General features: G+C 43.0%; 1 protein-coding gene across 4 annotated transcripts in view; it reads left to right on the forward strand.

Moving 5' to 3' along the window:
* Nucleotides 1-16,936, forward strand: part of kiaa0586 (KIAA0586 ortholog) — a 68,728-nt gene that overhangs the window by 26,154 nt on the left and 25,638 nt on the right. For 2 of the 4 annotated variants that reach the window (XM_075448382.1, XM_075448384.1), the window contains exons 8-14: nt 6,113-6,260; nt 6,476-7,035; nt 8,551-8,623; nt 8,815-8,979; nt 9,074-9,281; nt 9,376-9,552; nt 13,557-13,675. In XM_075448382.1, coding sequence (XP_075304497.1) covers nt 6,113-6,260; nt 6,476-7,035; nt 8,551-8,623; nt 8,815-8,979; nt 9,074-9,281; nt 9,376-9,552; nt 13,557-13,675 — 1,450 coding nt within the window. The remainder of the gene's footprint in view (nt 1-6,112; nt 6,261-6,475; nt 7,036-8,550; nt 8,624-8,814; nt 8,980-9,073; nt 9,282-9,375; nt 9,553-13,556; nt 13,676-16,936) is intronic. The other 2 variants (XM_075448385.1, XM_075448383.1) reach the window with 2 other exon arrangements.

The raw sequence follows: 16,936 nt of genomic DNA on the forward strand, positions 1-16,936 counted from the left end.
AACTCCCATAAACACTCCTAAACCTTGAAGAATGGTCAAAAACTCCCATAAACACTCCTAAACCTTGAAGAAAGGTCAAACACTCCCACAAACACTCCTAAACCTTGAAGAAAGGTCAAACACTCCCATAAACACTCCTAAACCTTGAAGAAAGGTCAAACACTCCTAAACCTTGAAGAATGGCCAGAAACTCCCATAAACACTCCTAAACCTTGAAGAATGGCCAAACACTCCCATAAACACTCCTAAACCTTGAAGAATGGTCAAAAACTCCCATAAACACTCCTAAACCTTGAAGAATGGTCAAAAACTCCCACAAACACTCCTAAACCTTGAAGAAAGGTCAAACACTCCCACAAACACTCCTAAACCTTGAAGAAAGGTCAAAAACTCCCATAAACACTCCTAAACCTTGAAGAAAGGTCAAACACTCCCACAAACACTCCTAAACCTTGAAGAAAGGTCAAACACTCCCATAAACACTCCTAAACCTTGAAGAAAGGTCAAACACTCCTAAACCTTGAAGAATGGCCAGAAACTCCCATAAACACTCCTAAACCTTGAAGAATGGCCAAACACTCCCATAAACACTCCTAAACCTTGAAGAATGGTCAAAAACTCCCATAAACACTCCTAAACCTTGAAGAATGGTCAAAAACTCCCACAAACACTCCTAAACCTTGAAGAAAGGTCAAACACTCCCACAAACACTCCTAAACCTTGAAGAAAGGTCAAAAACTCCCATAAACACTCCTAAACCTTGAAGAATGGTCAAAAACTCCCATAAACACTCCTAAACCTTGAAGAATGGTCAAAAACTCCCACAAACACTCCTAAACCTTGAAGAATGGTCAAAAACTCCCATAAACACTCCTAAACCTTGTGGAAAGCTTGCCCAGAAGAGCTGAAGCTGTTATAGCTGCAAAGGGTGGGCCGACGTCACATTAAACCCTCTGAATGAAGGATGGGATGTTACTGAAGTTCATATGTCTTTAACCCTAATCCCTGATAGGGGACATTTTTGTCCACTTGGGGTGAACTTTCTCCTCTAATTTCACACTGGAAATAGTGATACTCATCATATTTGGTCCAGTTGTGCATTTTTGACTATTTTTTTTTAATTTCAAACAGACATCATATACAATGCAATTTTTCATTGTGTAGAAAAAAAACTCCTTAATTTCTGAAAAGGGACATTTTTGTCCCCTTTTAAAACGACCTAAAAACATCATATATTAATATTCTTTCCACTTTATTTTTCATAAATCTTTTATTCCACTTCAGTTCTGATCATAACCACCAAGTTTTCAATTATTTTCAAAAAATTAACCCTTTAAATACCAGTGTATATGAGGTAAACACCAATTTCTGTTAAAAAACACACACAAAAACTGCTGTATTTTCAATATATGCAATGCAAAGTGAAATATTCTATAGCGGAATATAGCGGATTACAGAAACGGCTTCCATAGACATCCATTATAATGAATACAGCATTAGACTATGGCAAACACACGCACGCAAACACACGCACGCACACACATGCACACGCGCGCACACACACACACTGAAACCTGTGTGACCCCAGTGATGTTATGAGGACGTCAGACTGAGAAATAGTTTGGGTTTCTTTGAGGTAACATAATAAAATAATTTAGGTGTCTTTGAGGTAACATGATGAAAGCACCCTCGTTTGGCAACGACAGCTCCACCAGCATGAGAATACGAGAGCTGTGCACATTTCTCATTCTCCTGATTCAGCTCGAAGAAGGAAGGTTGGAAGGCATGGCACAAAAATTCAGCGTTGCCCAAGCTGTGGAGCAAGTCCTCAGAGCAGGGCACAGCGACTCTCTCTATTCATCCTCTGATGACTCCTCAGATGAAGAATGGGAACTCACCCTCCCTCCAGCAGCTCTGATTATAACAGCACGGAGGATGAAACTGATGAGACTGCTGGCCTGGATATTCTGTGGGTGTCAAGAAATGGCAAGATGTCCTGGTCTGACAACCACACCAACACCCTCCGATACCTGCCTGCACCCTGTGCTCGCCCTCACCGACCACCTACGCATGCGCCCGCATAACCGATGTGAAGTCCACCTGGGATCTTTTTTTTGACTGATGAGCTGATAAAGCTAATCATTCAATTCACCAACCTGGAAGGCAGACGCACCACAGAGGCCCGGAGGGACACCGACCAGGGAGAGCTGCAGGCCTTCCTCTGCTGCTCATCCTCGCTGGGGTGCATCACTCACGAGGTGAGAGCACCCTCAGTCTGTGGGATGCACTGGATGGGCCATGTTCAGGCAAACCATGGCTCGCACAAGATTTGAATCCCTTGTTTGATGATCAGCTGACACGACCCCATCGACAGCGACAAGGCAAACTGGCTCCGATTGCAGCTCTCTGGGAGAAGTGGGAAAGCCGACTCGCCCGCCTCTTCACCCCGGGCAGAAAGTCTGCATCGATGAGCAGCTGAAAGCCTTTCAGGGTCGCTGCGCGTTTCGGCAGTATATCCCCAGCAAACCCCCAAAATATGGCATCCAAGTGAGGGTTGCCTGTGTGACGTGCGCAGCTCATAGCCTTCCAAAGACATCTAAGATATGATATGTTTCAGTTTCTAGCTGCAATTGAAATTCAGTTGTACATCGGCCGTTTTACCGATGAAGGGTTTGGGAGTGGCGAGCTTTAGACGCTGTGTTAAAATTTATCGGTCTACGTCGTGGGCTAATAAGCTAAATAATAATATAAAAATAATAAGCTAAATTGCTATCTTCAAGTATTGGAATGAAGATCTGCTCAAATGAAAACTCGCCATGGTTGGGACCATTAGAAGGAATAAGCCTGAGCTTCCCCCAGTCCATCTGCAGGCGAGCCACAGACCTGTGCGCTCCTCAACATTTGCCTTCACTGCAACACACACTTTCTGTAATCTGCAGTGTCATATGTGCCAAAGAGGGGGAAAATGTTCTCCTCCTCAGCACAGCGCACAGGGACCCAGTGGTCAGCGAGGATGAGCACCGAAAACCCCAAATAATCCTGAACTGCGTGTGTGTGTGCCATAGTCTAATGCTGTATTCATTATAATGGATGTCTATGGGAGCCGTTTCTGTAATCTGCTATTGCAGAAAAACTAAAAAGCTGATAAAACTGATGTTGTAGCTCATCAATGACATATCCCAGACCTAATAATCCCCCATAGAATATTTAACTTTGCATTGGATATATTGAAAATACAGCAGTTTTTGTGTGTGTTTTTTAACAGAAATTGGTGTTTACCTCATACACTAGTATTTAAAGGGTTAATTTTTTGAAAATAATTGAAAACTTGGTGGTTATGATCAGAACTGAAGTGGAAGAAAAGATTTCTGAAATAAAAAGTGAAAAAAAATATTAACATATGGTATTTTGGGAATCATTTTAGAAGGGGACAAAAATGGCCCTTTTCAGAAATTAAGGATTTTTTTTTAAAATCAGGCATAACAAAAAAATTTAAAATCCCTAAAAATAAATGTTGTTGCTCATCATTGACATATTCCAGACCCTAATTATCCCTACTCAATAACTGCATTCCATATTTTGAAAATACTGGCACCTAAAGGCTTCAAATTTGGGCTAAAAAGTTCAAATTGGCATCTAAAGGGTTAATTTTTTTGAAAATAATTGAAACCTTGGTAGTTATGATCAGAACTGAAGTGGAATAAAAGATTTATGAAAAAAAAAGTGAAAAAAAATATTAACATATGGTATTTTGGGAATCATTTTAGAAGGGGACAAAAATGTCCCTTTTCAGAAATTAAGGAGTTTTTTTTTAAATCAGACATAGCAAAAAAATTAAAAATCCCTAAAAATCAATGTTGTTGCTGATCATTGACTTATCCCAGACCATAATTATCCCCCCTCAACAATTCCACTTTGCATTCTATATATTGAAAATACAGCAGTTTTTGTGAGTTTTTTTTTTACAGAAATTGGCGTTTACGTCATATAAACCAGTATTTAAAGGGTTAAATTTTTGAAAATAATTGAAAACTTGGTAGTTATGATCAGAACTGAAGTGGAAGAAAAGATCTACGAATAAAAAAGCGGAAAAAAAATATTAACATAATTATGATGTTTTTAGGTCGTTTTAAAAGGGGACAAAAATGTCCCTTTTCAGAAATTAAGTTGTGTTTTAAATCAGGTATGAGGGTTAAAGGCAGACGAGGGAATACTGTTGGCAGTATTGTGTACGTTGAGGGTATAGAATAGCTGAAAGCATACTTACTTTTGTTAATTGTGTAGTGGTCTATGATGAGATGGACCCGGTAGGTTTCTAAGAGGTGGTGAGTCCCCTCTCCTTTCTTATCTCAGGGCAGATGAGAAAGAAATCAGATGAGGGGAGGTGAGAGGACAACACAAAGTAAGAGGAGAAAAAGAAGGCTTTCTCCCTTTTTGTTATCTTCCATCAGCGTTCCTGCTCACTGGCACCATCTGAAACTACTTTTGTGTTGCCTAGCAACAGCAGAAACAGACATTTGTGATCTTTCCTGAGCTGGTAAATGGCTGAGCAGGGGGTTATAGTGGTAGCCATTTATTTCTCAACCAGGACTCTCGCTAACACACACACACACACACACACACACACACACACGCTTGTAGTCTAACCAACTGATTGCGTTCTGTTTTTATTTGAGTGGCACTTCTTTTTTTAACTGGGGTTGTGCTTGGACTGAGTCTGTGTCAGGGTTTTAAAAGGCCAAACTGAGACCCTCCGACCTGGTCTCTCTTCAGTTTCTTCACTCCACATGACCACACTGTTGTGTAGGTGTTTGTTTTGGAGAAAAAAGAAGATGACGATGAATGAAGACTGTCTGGGATGTATTAAAGTTAGCTGTATTAGCTACACTGAACAGCCAATTAGTTTAATCTGTCTCACTTACTGATGCAATTTCATTTCAGCAAGAATGAGAATGTGTGAATGAAAAGACAGTCTGACAATAACTGACGTAGCGCACGTACTGGAAATACAAGATGCTTCAGAGGTGTGCTGATGTCAGCTTGGAGTAGGCCCCTAACACCATCTGTGCTGTTCGCCATCCATTTACACATTTTTGGATAACACAAATCCAAGTTTCAATTAATTAGCAACTTGTTATCTTGTGATATCTATGATCTATGATTGTTATCTTGATTAAATATAAGCATACTGAAAAGAAGGTAACTTAAGTGTTTAACCAACCAGTCACTTCAACAAACTTAACTGAACAAAACTGACCTAAGACAATGACACATTAGGGAATCTGGCTTGGCCAAACCCAATAACACACAAAGGGGAAAAGAAAATGAATGCCAATAACTAAACACAAGACACAAACTAACTCAACTTAAAGTCCAGTTGCACATGGCATGGCCTGATGAGCTTGCCTCCAGCTTCAACAGATTGCACCACACATTTAGCTGCTCCAGGAAGCAACACCCCATCATGGTAACTCAAACAAACTAACTAAAATCAACAACGGAACAAATGTAGTCATAACCTTTCAGTGTTGCTATGTGTGCACGCCATAAAACAACATTGTAAGGTTAATAAATAATTTCAAACAAAAGGAATGTGGAATAAAATATTTGTGGCTCTAACTAAATATTTTACAAAAGAAAATGAATGATGCGAGTGTGTTCGGGTGTCGTTTTACACACATTTGTGTAGCTAGGGCCAACCCAATGAATGTGATTAGATTGAATTATGATTGGATTACAATGAATCAGATTGTAATTGGTTTGAATTGGACTGTACCTTTGGACTGTATCTTTAAAGGTTCTTGAGATAACATTGGTTGTGATTTGGTGCTATATAAATAAACTGAAGTGAACTGAATTGAATTGGTCAGCAGTCCCAATCAGTCCCATTAAAAATGTACACATTTCGGGGAAGACATAACAGTAGATTGCCTTCTCCCTCGCCAGTTGGGTACAGAACTGACACAACAACCGCACCATACTCTACCCAGGGCTGAAATAACTGTTTCAGCTCTTTGAAAAAGCACCGGCTTGTTTACATTCTTCGTACTTTTGTTGTAATTGTGCCATAAGCTCTTCATCAACTTCTGGTCTGCGTGTCTTCCTGTTTCAGGGACTGCTGGTATCTCCAGAATAAGTGCGTGACTGAAAATTCTTACCCGCCGTCTGTGGCCTGTCACAGTCAGGAGGCAGTGAGAAGAGCCAATGAGATGCTGAAGAAGATGGGGCGTCTGAACACTGACATGAAGATGCTGCTGACAGTAAGTGTGCCATAAAACTGTGTCACGTAGATGGCTGGAACCCTCAGACAATCGATTTAAAAGGTTCAAAATTTCAGAAAAATATTTCAGAAAAATATTGACCTTGGAGGGTAATAACTGGACAACAAAGTCACAGAGACCTGGCATCTGTACTGAGACTTTTTAGATTTGTTTCTTTTTTCACTTTAAAGTATGAACAACATTCTATCATCCAGCAGCCAGAAGACTCGCCACCATTCTCCAGGCCTGCACCAGACCCCCACCAGGCCCAACAACACCAGCCTCAACTCCAGCAACAAAAATCCCAACAAGACCAATTTCAAACCCATCAAAACTCCTTCCAACAATCCTACCCTCTCCACTACCAGCCCCCAAAAAACTATTCTCAAAACAACCATTTCCCATTTCAACCTTTTCAGGACCAACACAGGGAGTCTCACATGAACAGGTCCCAACACCTACAGTCCAACCAAAACCAGTCCCAGTCCCAAAATCTGCAATCCAGTCAGACAAAATCCCAACAAAACTCTTTCCCATCTCCTCACAGCCTGTTCCATCAAATCCAGTCTCAAGGAAATCATATCCATGAAACCCAGTCCCAATCTGCATTGGTTCATAAAAGATCTGTGGGCCCATCATTGCTTGAGGAGGCTGGTCAGGTTCTCCGGCAGGCTCAGAGACAGAAGAAAGTTCTGGAGGAAAACCTGGAGGCACTTCTGAAAGCCAAGACTGGAGAGATCCTACATTGCCAGCTGGAGGCCCTAGCTGCAAACAGGTAGCTATTGCTAATGGTAGACTTTGGTAAAGCTAATGCTTGGTGATGTTAACTTACACATTTATTTTTACTTCGCTTGCCTGGATGTGGCCTAGAAAAGGGCCATCTGTTCTTATTTCTTTGCCTAAATGCTCTTTTCTGCATGTATTCTGTGCTCTGTCATATTGTCTTAGTTTCCTGACCGATTTATTTATGGGAGGTTTCCCTCCACAATGCAAAATTTATTTAGATGAATCAAAAAGAGTATTTTACTCAGTTTTGTAGTGCACAATTCACTGCTGATTGTGCCATTATTTACTACCAAAAGTCATATCTTGCATTTTTCATTTGACCTGGTTGTGATAGCTGCTGCCAGGAGGAAGCACAGGAGGAGGAGACCAAGAGGTGGAAAAGAGAGATATTTGATTTTTTTGGAATTTCAGTGAAAGATTTTGAGAACATATACACTGTCAAGACACATTTTTCATAATTTACTTGAGGAAAACTAAGAACTAAGCTATGTGAAACCAGCTAACTTCACTCCAGCTTGTCGCTCTCCTCAAACTGATTATTTTTTAAATGTACGGTAGATCTTTTCATTAATTTGGAATATCTGGATTTAAGCACAAGGTCGACTGGGAATAACCAACAAAATGTTCCCCCTCACCACCTACAGGCCCTCTGTTTCCCTGCTGTGCCCAAGACTTTTAAGAGTGGGGCTCTTTTTAAGACTTGGCCACGTGCATTTTATCCCTCATTCCAGGGACGCCGTTGTAGGTGCCGCCCTCGGTGGAATGTAAACAACAATGACGACTGTGTATGGGAACTCTCTGGGTGCATAGAACGCACGGAAACCAACTGACAGCAGTTCGATGTCTGGACAACAAACCCTCTCCTTAACAGTCACATAGCGGGGGTTTACCCATCTCTGATTAAAGAACAGTATAACACCCCCGCCTTTCCGCTTACCGCCGCTCGTACTCAGGTCTCGATCCGCTCGTACGGCTGTGAAGCCGGGTATGTCCACATGAGTCTGGTGTGTTGTTGTTCAGCCAGGACTCAGACAGACAGATCAAACTGCTCTCCTTATACAGCCGTTGGTTCCGCACAAGCGCCTCTAACTCATCACACTTGTTAGGCAGTGAGTTAGCGTTTCCCATAATCACCGAGGGCAGAAAAGGCTTGTACCTCCACCTCCTGTTGTGCCTCTTTGCCTTTAGTTTCACTCCAGCTCTGCATCCACGGTAGCTACAGCTTTTTAAGCTCGGTCGGAATATGTTTCTTTCCGTGTCCAGTTCTTGACAGGGCCAACAGTTCTTCTCTATTGTGCACTGCTATACTCATAGCACATAAAAACAAAAAACAGATAAAAAAAACTACAAATAGCGAAACAATAAGAAATCATTAAAAATTCATCTCAGAGCTTTTCAGACTTGCTGCCGGCGCATAGCAACCATCAGACTGCTGGATGTTCCACAGAAACAGTTCAGAGGAAGAGGAGAGAAACACTTTAACATGTGTCTGTTGCTTCTGCAGAGACTGGACCGAGGAAGTTCAAATCAAGAAGACAGTGGACACCTGGATCAATACTTTATCCAGTGACTTCCAGGCGAGTGCTTTCTCCACTTTTTTTTTTCTTCTTCATGTTTTTGGTTCAGTTCAAGAAAGTAATGAATTCTGATGCTCTTGCAACTGTCTGCTCTAAGAGAAATGTACAAGCCTCTGTTTTCCCTGCAACTATCACAGCTGTTCTGCTTTTTCTTCTCTTCTAAGACTCACGGTCCCCCTCGTCCTCCTCAGGCTGAGAAATCCTCCGTAGATGCTGCCGGCTGCAGGTCTGCAGACACTGGAACACCACAGCAGAGGGCTGCAGGGAGAGGGAGGCCACTGAGCATGCTCAGAGCAACAGGAACCAAGCCAGGGGTAGAGAGAGGAAGCAGAGGGCAAAGAGCGGGACACAAAACGGTCATACTGGATTCTAGTTGCAGTGATGGATTTGACTGGTCAGGAACATGCAGGTGATTACTCTGACGTTGGTGCTGTTTGTGTTCACCTGCAGGAGGCGGAGTCTGATAGAGGCACAGGTAAACTGACCAACAGCCAGCAGGTGCAGGTGGATAGACAGTCTTACCTGAATCGTATGTATGGTAAAGTCCCGTATGAAGGTCTGAGGCGAACCCTGAAGAAGAGCCCATACCTTCACTTCAACTCACCTGCATCGCCGCTCAGCAGGAAGCCCTGCCCCCGCCTGGTGGAGAGCATCAGAGGTCAGGAGTCACATTTAGTCTACAGATGTTCAGCTGTGGATGAATTCCCACTCTCAGACGGGCCTTTCATCTGTCTCGCCTTCTTTCCTTGCAGGAGTGAGGCTGAAGTCCTGTAAGACTCAGACCAGTTTGACTCCTCCCCCCAGCTTGTCACCTGGACATCCTCAGCATCACCATGTGTTCAGCTCCTCTCACCGAACCCCACATGACCCCGCTCACCACACCATGACCTTAGCAGACAGCTCCCCTGTTGCTATGGCAATCCCACTGGGTCGGTAAACCAGTTAACATCTAAAACCCATCCATCCATTATCTATACCGCTGAATCCGTCGGTCGGGTCGCGGGGGGGCTGGAGCCTATCCCAGCAGTCAATGGGCGAGAGGCGAGATCTAAAACCCATTAACACAAAATATTTGATTCAGTATTCATTTTACTTTTGAATAAGTGCAGAACTCTCAGTCATTCTACAATGTTCCTGAGACGTGTGAATAATTGCTAGGCAACATCATAACAAGAGAGATTATTTTTGAACAATGTGTAACATCCATCCATTATCTATGCCGCTGAATCCATCGGTCGGGCCGCGGGGGGGCTGGAGCCTATCCCAGCAGTCACAATGTGTAACATACCCTATGCAAAATGATAGTTTGATAAGAATTGTGTGTAAGAGTTGTGTGTGTGTGGCAGAGGATACCCTCCATTTTGGCTGCATTAGACACATATCTCAGCTGCGGTTTGAGCCTTGTATCAGCAAAAATACACCTTTCTCTGTATATTTAGTATATACAGAGAAAGGATAGTATGTAGGCAACAAGCCAGATACGTTAGAAACGCAGCTTAAGATAAGATCAACCTTTATTAGTCGCACAGCAGGCAAATTGACATTGTTACAGCAGCGAAATCAAACAGGAATCAAGAGAGATTCAAGCTATTTTTATAGATGATGATAAGAAATCGAATATAAATCAGCTGACAAACATGTAGAAGTGGAGCTGAGAGGAAGGAGTGGTCAGAATAGAAATAAGAGCACTACAATATACACAAGGAATATTAACAATTGAAATGAGTAAAGAGTATGTATGGACAATAATATAGCTGAATATAATGGTATGTAGATGAACTGTATGTGTATAAATGGAATAATGTATATCTGTGCTTAAAGTGATCAGTGAATGGGTGGAAGTGGGGGGGTGATCTCCTGGGAGCACAGCTGATCGTACAGTCTGGCTCCAGCAGGAACACAGGACTTGCTTTACCTCTCCTCCAAGTGTTCTCATCAGCTTCTTAAACTCTGTCACACTTGAGATCTAAAGGGCATGTTGTCCTCAGCGCTGAAGTAGGTCAATGATGTCTGGTGACTTCATCCTGCTTTTCTTTGCATATTCCTTGTTTCAAACAGGGTAACCTGACTGAGTACTGTATAACCCTCTACTCTTGACTGCAGACATGCCTTCCTTATTTCTGACTGACACCATCGTGCTATCCTTAAAATAAGATTTTGTGCCCATTTACTGCTTTCAACGGCCCGGCATGTAGGTGCATTCGGAATACATTCAGGTCCACCTCCTATGCTCAAACTGCATATGCAAAAGCCACAAAAGTAGATGAAAAGGGGAGAAGGTGAGGGTTTCTCTTTTTCTTTGAGATTTAAACACATAAATGGTAAATGGACTTAGGTTTGGGAATCTTTGGGCACCTCACGATTCGATTATAAAACGATTATTGATGGGTCTTTGATTTATGTAGATTGATGCACTTTTTCACAACATTTCTTTTTGTCTCACTGAATAAGCATTCATAACTTGCAATTTTGAAAAACAGTGCATTTGTAATAAGAAACGAGAGTTGAACTCATTTCCATTACATTTTATCAAACTAATGGAAATGCATGCAAACTGGAAAGTTATGTCTGGTGGAATCGAGTTAACCCCTAAATTCCAGCAGATGCGTGTGTGTGCTGTGTCTGTGCTCCAGCACGGCAGCGGAGCTGATACGTTTAAATTCTAATCAATGACTGTGCTTCCACCGGCTCCGGAGCCTCCGCAGCAGATTTAGAGCTTCTATTGCTGCCGGATGTCGGAGCACAGAGCAGATCGTACGGAACAGGAAGTCGTGCGCAGAAACAAAACATCCGTTTAAGATGTTAGATTCTGTTAGATCTCATCAGAACTCTGGCTGCAGCATTTTGGATCAGCTGAAGGCTTTTCAGAGAATATGTGGGACAGCCCAATAATAAAGAATTACAGTAGTCCAATCTTGAAGTAACAAATGCATGGACTAGTTTTTCTGCATCACTCTGAGACAAGATGTTCCTGATTTTAACAATATTACGAAGATGAAAGAAGGTGGTCCTAGAAATCTGTTTTATATGTGAGTCAAATGATAAATTCTGGTAAAAAATAACTCCAAGGTTGCTCACTGTAGTACTAGAAGCCAAGGAAATACCATCTAGAGTAACTATATGGCTAGACAATTTCTCCCTGAAACGCTCAGGTCCAAAGATAACGACTTCAGTTTTGTCTGAATTTAGCAGCAGACAGTTCTGAGTCATCCAGGTCTTTATGTCTTTAAGACATGCTTGTAGTCTGACCAACCTATTGGGTTCATCTGGTTTTATAGATAAGTACAGCTGAGTATCATCAGCATAGCAATGGAAATTTATGCCATGCTGTCTAATAATGTTACCTAATGGAAGCATGTATAAAGTGAAAAGAATCGGTCCAAGCACAGAACCCTGAGGAACTCCATGACTTACTCTGGTGTGTGAGGAAGATTCTTCATTTACAAGAACAAACTGAAATCTATCAGATAAATATGACTTAAACCAGCCTAATGCAGTTCCTTTAATCCCAATAACATGTTCAAGTCTCTGTAATAAGATACTGTGATCGACCGTATCAAATGCAGCACTGAGATCCAACAGGACAAGCACAGACACAAGTCCGCTATCAGAGGCTAAGAGGAGATCATTGGTAACTTTCACCAGTGCACATCATGTTTCAGTGCAATCTGTTGGTTTCCTTAGCTTGGAAATGGTTTTTGAAGTGGATCTGTATGTATGAATTGGACTATTTTTTAATTCAGTTAATTGGATTTGATTGGATTATGATTACAATGAATTGGACTATATCACTGAAGTGCCTTGAGGTGACATTTGTTGCGATTTTGTGCTACATAAATAAACTAAATTGAATTGAATTGAATTGCTTCGTAGAATGATGAATAAATAATCAGGAGGGAATAAAACTGATATAATATTAATGAATAATAACTTCATATTTGTCAAACATGAAGTTTAATAACTGATTTTGAAAAACACTAAGTACCCTGAGATGCACAACTCATTCAAATCAAATCAAATCAAATCAAATTTATTTGTATAGCACATTTCATGTACAAACAGTTCAAAGTGCTTTACATAAAATAACAGCATTGCAGCAGGGAGTGCTGCAATGCTCTCTTAAAAGAATATCTTTGTTTTCTTAATGTTTTCATCAACTGAATCAGCAGAGAACTTGAATGTTTAACCCGTCTATGGGGGGACTTTATACAATAGAGGGTAATGCTGTAATTCAGTGTTACTGAAGTGTTGTATTTGCTGTAGTAAACCGAGACACAGGGATACAGCAGCGTCTCAGGAAGTGGATGGATGCGCACAGGTTTAGTTTAGAGCAGCAGATTGTTGGATATGTAAAGATGTTTATGACTACAACACAGTCCACACCTGACTACAGATGAAAGAGGGGCTGTTGATAATTAGGACCCCTACATCAATCAGCTCATTCAGAAGCAGATCAGAGCTTTCCAATCACAAAGAGAGGTTGAGAACGATAATGAATGTCCTTTGCTGCTCCCAGCTGCTTTGATCCTGCTGCTCCAAACGCAGAACAACAGGGCCAGAACATCTCCCACACTCTGAGATGAGGCCATGACTTTCAGAAGCTGATGGAGACTGTAAAAGTTTTGAGTTGGTCAGGAATCAGAACCACTTCAGCTGGAAACTCTCCTTCCACCTATTCACAGACTGCACAGCAGTGCATCTGAAAGCTGAAGCTTGTGTGCTTGTTGTTCTTTTGACTTAGTTGTATCCATTGGATTTGAGGGTTATAAGATTGAATGTTTTATTTTCCAAGAAAAGATTCATAATAATGATTATAATCAATTAACAGGTTAAAGTAAATAGGATCAAAGATAAAAGAAGATCTAGGATCAGCCTGTTGGTTTAACTGAATAAATAATGTTGATGATTTATTGAAATTGGTCCCGTCCTGCAGGTCGTCCCAGGATGGACTCTTCCTCTAAATGTGAGCGAACTCCGGAGGTGGCATCAGTACTCACTGCTCCCCTCTCAACCACAGCGGTTACCATGGACAACACAGCACCGGAGGAACAGGTGAGCTGTCTGATGAATATGTGAATATGTGGGATCATTTCAGGCTTCAGCAGGGAGAGACGGGGGGCTCAAATCATGACAGGTGAAAGGTGAAATGCTTTTCCTGGGTCGGGGATGAGTCCCTAACCCTAACCCAGTTTCAGTATCTGGGTATCTTGTTCACGAGTGATGTCAGATTAAAGTGAGAGATGGACAGCCTGGTTGGAGCTCCGTTACCTGTAATGGGGGCGCTGCTCCGGTCCGTTGTGGTGAAGAGGGAGCTGAGTTGGAAGGCCAAAGCTTTCAATTTACTGGCCCACTTTGTTCCAACCCTCACCTCACGAGATGGAGGTAGCGACTGAAAAAACGACAGCAGCTGAAATGGGTTTTTCTTTGGAGGATGGCTGGAGAATGGCTGGCCTTAGAGATGGGGTGAGGAAGGCGGCCATCAGCAGGGAACTCAGGGTAGAGCTGCAGTCTCTTTGTATTACGGGTCTAAGGCTGTTTATTAAAGAACAACCAATAACTTGAGTAACAGGCTATAGCTAATAACTGTACTTAGACTATGACAACCCGCAGATGATCAGGTTGGCTTCCTCAAACAGCGGCAGCAGTCGTGACCAGGTTATGGCAGCGGCTTTTACAGCTGCTCTGGCAGCCTCTGGCAGCCTCTGGCAGCCCCTGGCAGCCTCTGGCAGCCCCTGGCAGCCTCTGGCAGCCCCTGGCAGCCCCTGGCAGTCCCTGGCAGCCTCTGGCAGCCCCTGGCAGCCCCTGGCAGCCTCTGGCAGTCTCTGGCAGTCTCTGGCAGTCCCTGGCAGTCCCTGGCAGTCTCTGGCAGTCCCTGGCAGCCTCTGGCAGCCTCTGGCAGCCTCTGGCAGCCTCTGGCAGCCCCTGGCAGCCTCTGGCAGTCTCTGGCAGTCTCTGGCAGTCCCTGGCAGTCCCTGGCAGTCTCTGGCAGTCCCTGGCAGTCCCTGGCAGTCCCTGGCAGCCCCTGGCAGCCCCTGGCAGCCTCTGGCAGCCCCTGGCAGCCTCTGGCAGCCCCTGGCAGTCTCTGGCAGTCCCTGGCAGTCCCTGGCAGTCCCTGGCAGTCCCTGGCACTCTGTGGCAGCTGCCTCTGCAAATCTATGGCAGATCAGGATGCCACCGGAAGTGCCATTGTTCGTTGCCACTGCAACAATTTGCGCTTGGTACTGCTGCCATCTTGTTCACCTGGGGCTTGTCAGAATTACCTGCAGAGGGGAACACTGGAGTACATCCTCAGCAACTGCCTATCACTTAAATGTATACCACATGCCAACAAGCTTACAGATGCAAAATGATACAAGAAATAAAACAAAAAACCCAGAAAACTTGGGCATGCGTGACCAAAAAGTTCAGTTTCTGTCTCATTTGACCAGAGGACCTTCTTCCATATGCTTATTTTTGGGGGCCACTGTTCAGTAAAGCCTTGCCCTGTGGAGTGTACAGCTTATAGTGGTCCTATGATACATCAGTCTCCTCTGTGAGTGTAAGGCTTACCTTTGGTCTCTTTGTGGCCTCTCTAACTGATGGCCTTCTTGCCCGGTCTGAGAGTTTTGCTGGACAGCCGTCTTCAGGCAGGTTTATTGTGGTGCCATGTTCCTTCCGTTTAGATGGATTTAACCTGTTTGGAGAGCTCATTTGTCTTCATGGTGTTGCAGACTCTGGGGCCTTTCAGAACAGGCATGTATATATATTTACTGAGATCATGTGACATTTGTGTTACTAATTTTCCTAAATAAGGATTTCTTCCTTATTATTATTCCTTGTATGATCGTGAAGAAAGTGCAACATCCAAATGCAGCTACGAATATCCACCTGAAAGTAAATCTGAATGAAGTAGTTGGTAGAGGTGTGAGAGATCTGGTTCTCTTCTTGCTAGATAAAAGGCAGATGGGTGTCACCTTTGATTTACATGTCCAGATAAGGGGGAAGAAACATTTGGTCTGGATTCTCCCTCTGTTTTCACATAAAAGGGGTTCCTTTGTTTGTTCACGGGAAGCTTTTTGCGAGCTGTTGTTTTAATGTCTTCCAGTAAGTTACGGGACAGGCCTGGTGGGAGAGAGCGCCTCAAATCATCTCCAAAGGACAAAGGTTGATGTAAACAGCGGATAGTGTCTGTGGAAATCCCCCATCTGTGTCTTTGAATCAACATTAACACACAAAATGTTGATGGGACCTCCTAAAGATTAGCTTCCACATTAAATCCACTCTTGAGTTCACTACATTCCCCAACTCGGTTCCGATTTGGACACAAGGAAGCTCCGGACCGCAGATGGAGAACTCCAGTGGGTCATCTGAAAACTCCTTTTCCACGGCTTGGCAGAGGAGTTTGCAGTCATGCCTGCTGTAATCAGGTTGTCTTTCAGTGACTCTGTTCACTTCACGGCTTGATGTTAGTTCTATCAGATGGATTTTATCACTGATGTGCAGGTAAGATTGTGTGTCCTGTGCTAGCCCAGGAGTGGGTTCAAATCCTGCGAACAATTCTATCAAGCTCTCTGTCTCAGTTCCCCTTGGGAGCGATGGAGTCAACTTCTCTCATACAAATACTTAAAACAGCGCACAGGGAAATGTTCTTTTCAAGAGCTCAAACTCTTTGTTTGGCAAAGCTCAGAGACATGGCAGTTTGGTTCAGAGTTCTTTTCTTTTTTTTTAGAGCCACCTTAATAATAACAACTGCTGGAATCACCAACTCAAAGGTTAGTTTTCCCACTGGTGCACTTATTATTCCCCTGAGAGCTCGGAAGCCTTTTAACTGTACTAGCAGCCAAACAACCTCAGTTTGTTCTTTCTTTCAAAGAAAGAATAAACGTCAGAATCAAAGGGCAGACTCAACCACTTCAACAAGCAATTTATTTAGCTTTAATGCTTTGAGCGTCACAGCGCTCAGTTAAACTGTCTGCAGAGTAAAGTACACAGGATTAAACTCCACAGGTTTAAAGTACACAGGTTTAGGCTTGTGTTAATAAGACTGCTCTACCTTGTGTGAAAAACAACATTTTGGTCTTGGTTGATGCTGCTACTCCCAGTTCAGTCATGTGAGCTCACAGTAAACCTGAGCCCTTCCACTTCTTTCTGAGCCCCAGACAGCGGATATCTCACACAGAAGGCCAGAGCCAGCCCATCCCAGTCCCACACTCTGTGACCACACACTGGCCCTCATTTATCAAACTTGCGTAAGACGAAAAACGTGCGTAGGTCGTGTGTACGTTCTTTTCTGCGCAAAGGTTGGCATTTATCAAATCCATCGTGAACGCAGGA

This window comes from Odontesthes bonariensis, chromosome 17 (assembly GCF_027942865.1).
Source record: "Odontesthes bonariensis isolate fOdoBon6 chromosome 17, fOdoBon6.hap1, whole genome shotgun sequence".
In the NCBI taxonomy this organism is placed as follows: domain Eukaryota; kingdom Metazoa; phylum Chordata; class Actinopteri; order Atheriniformes; family Atherinopsidae; genus Odontesthes; species Odontesthes bonariensis.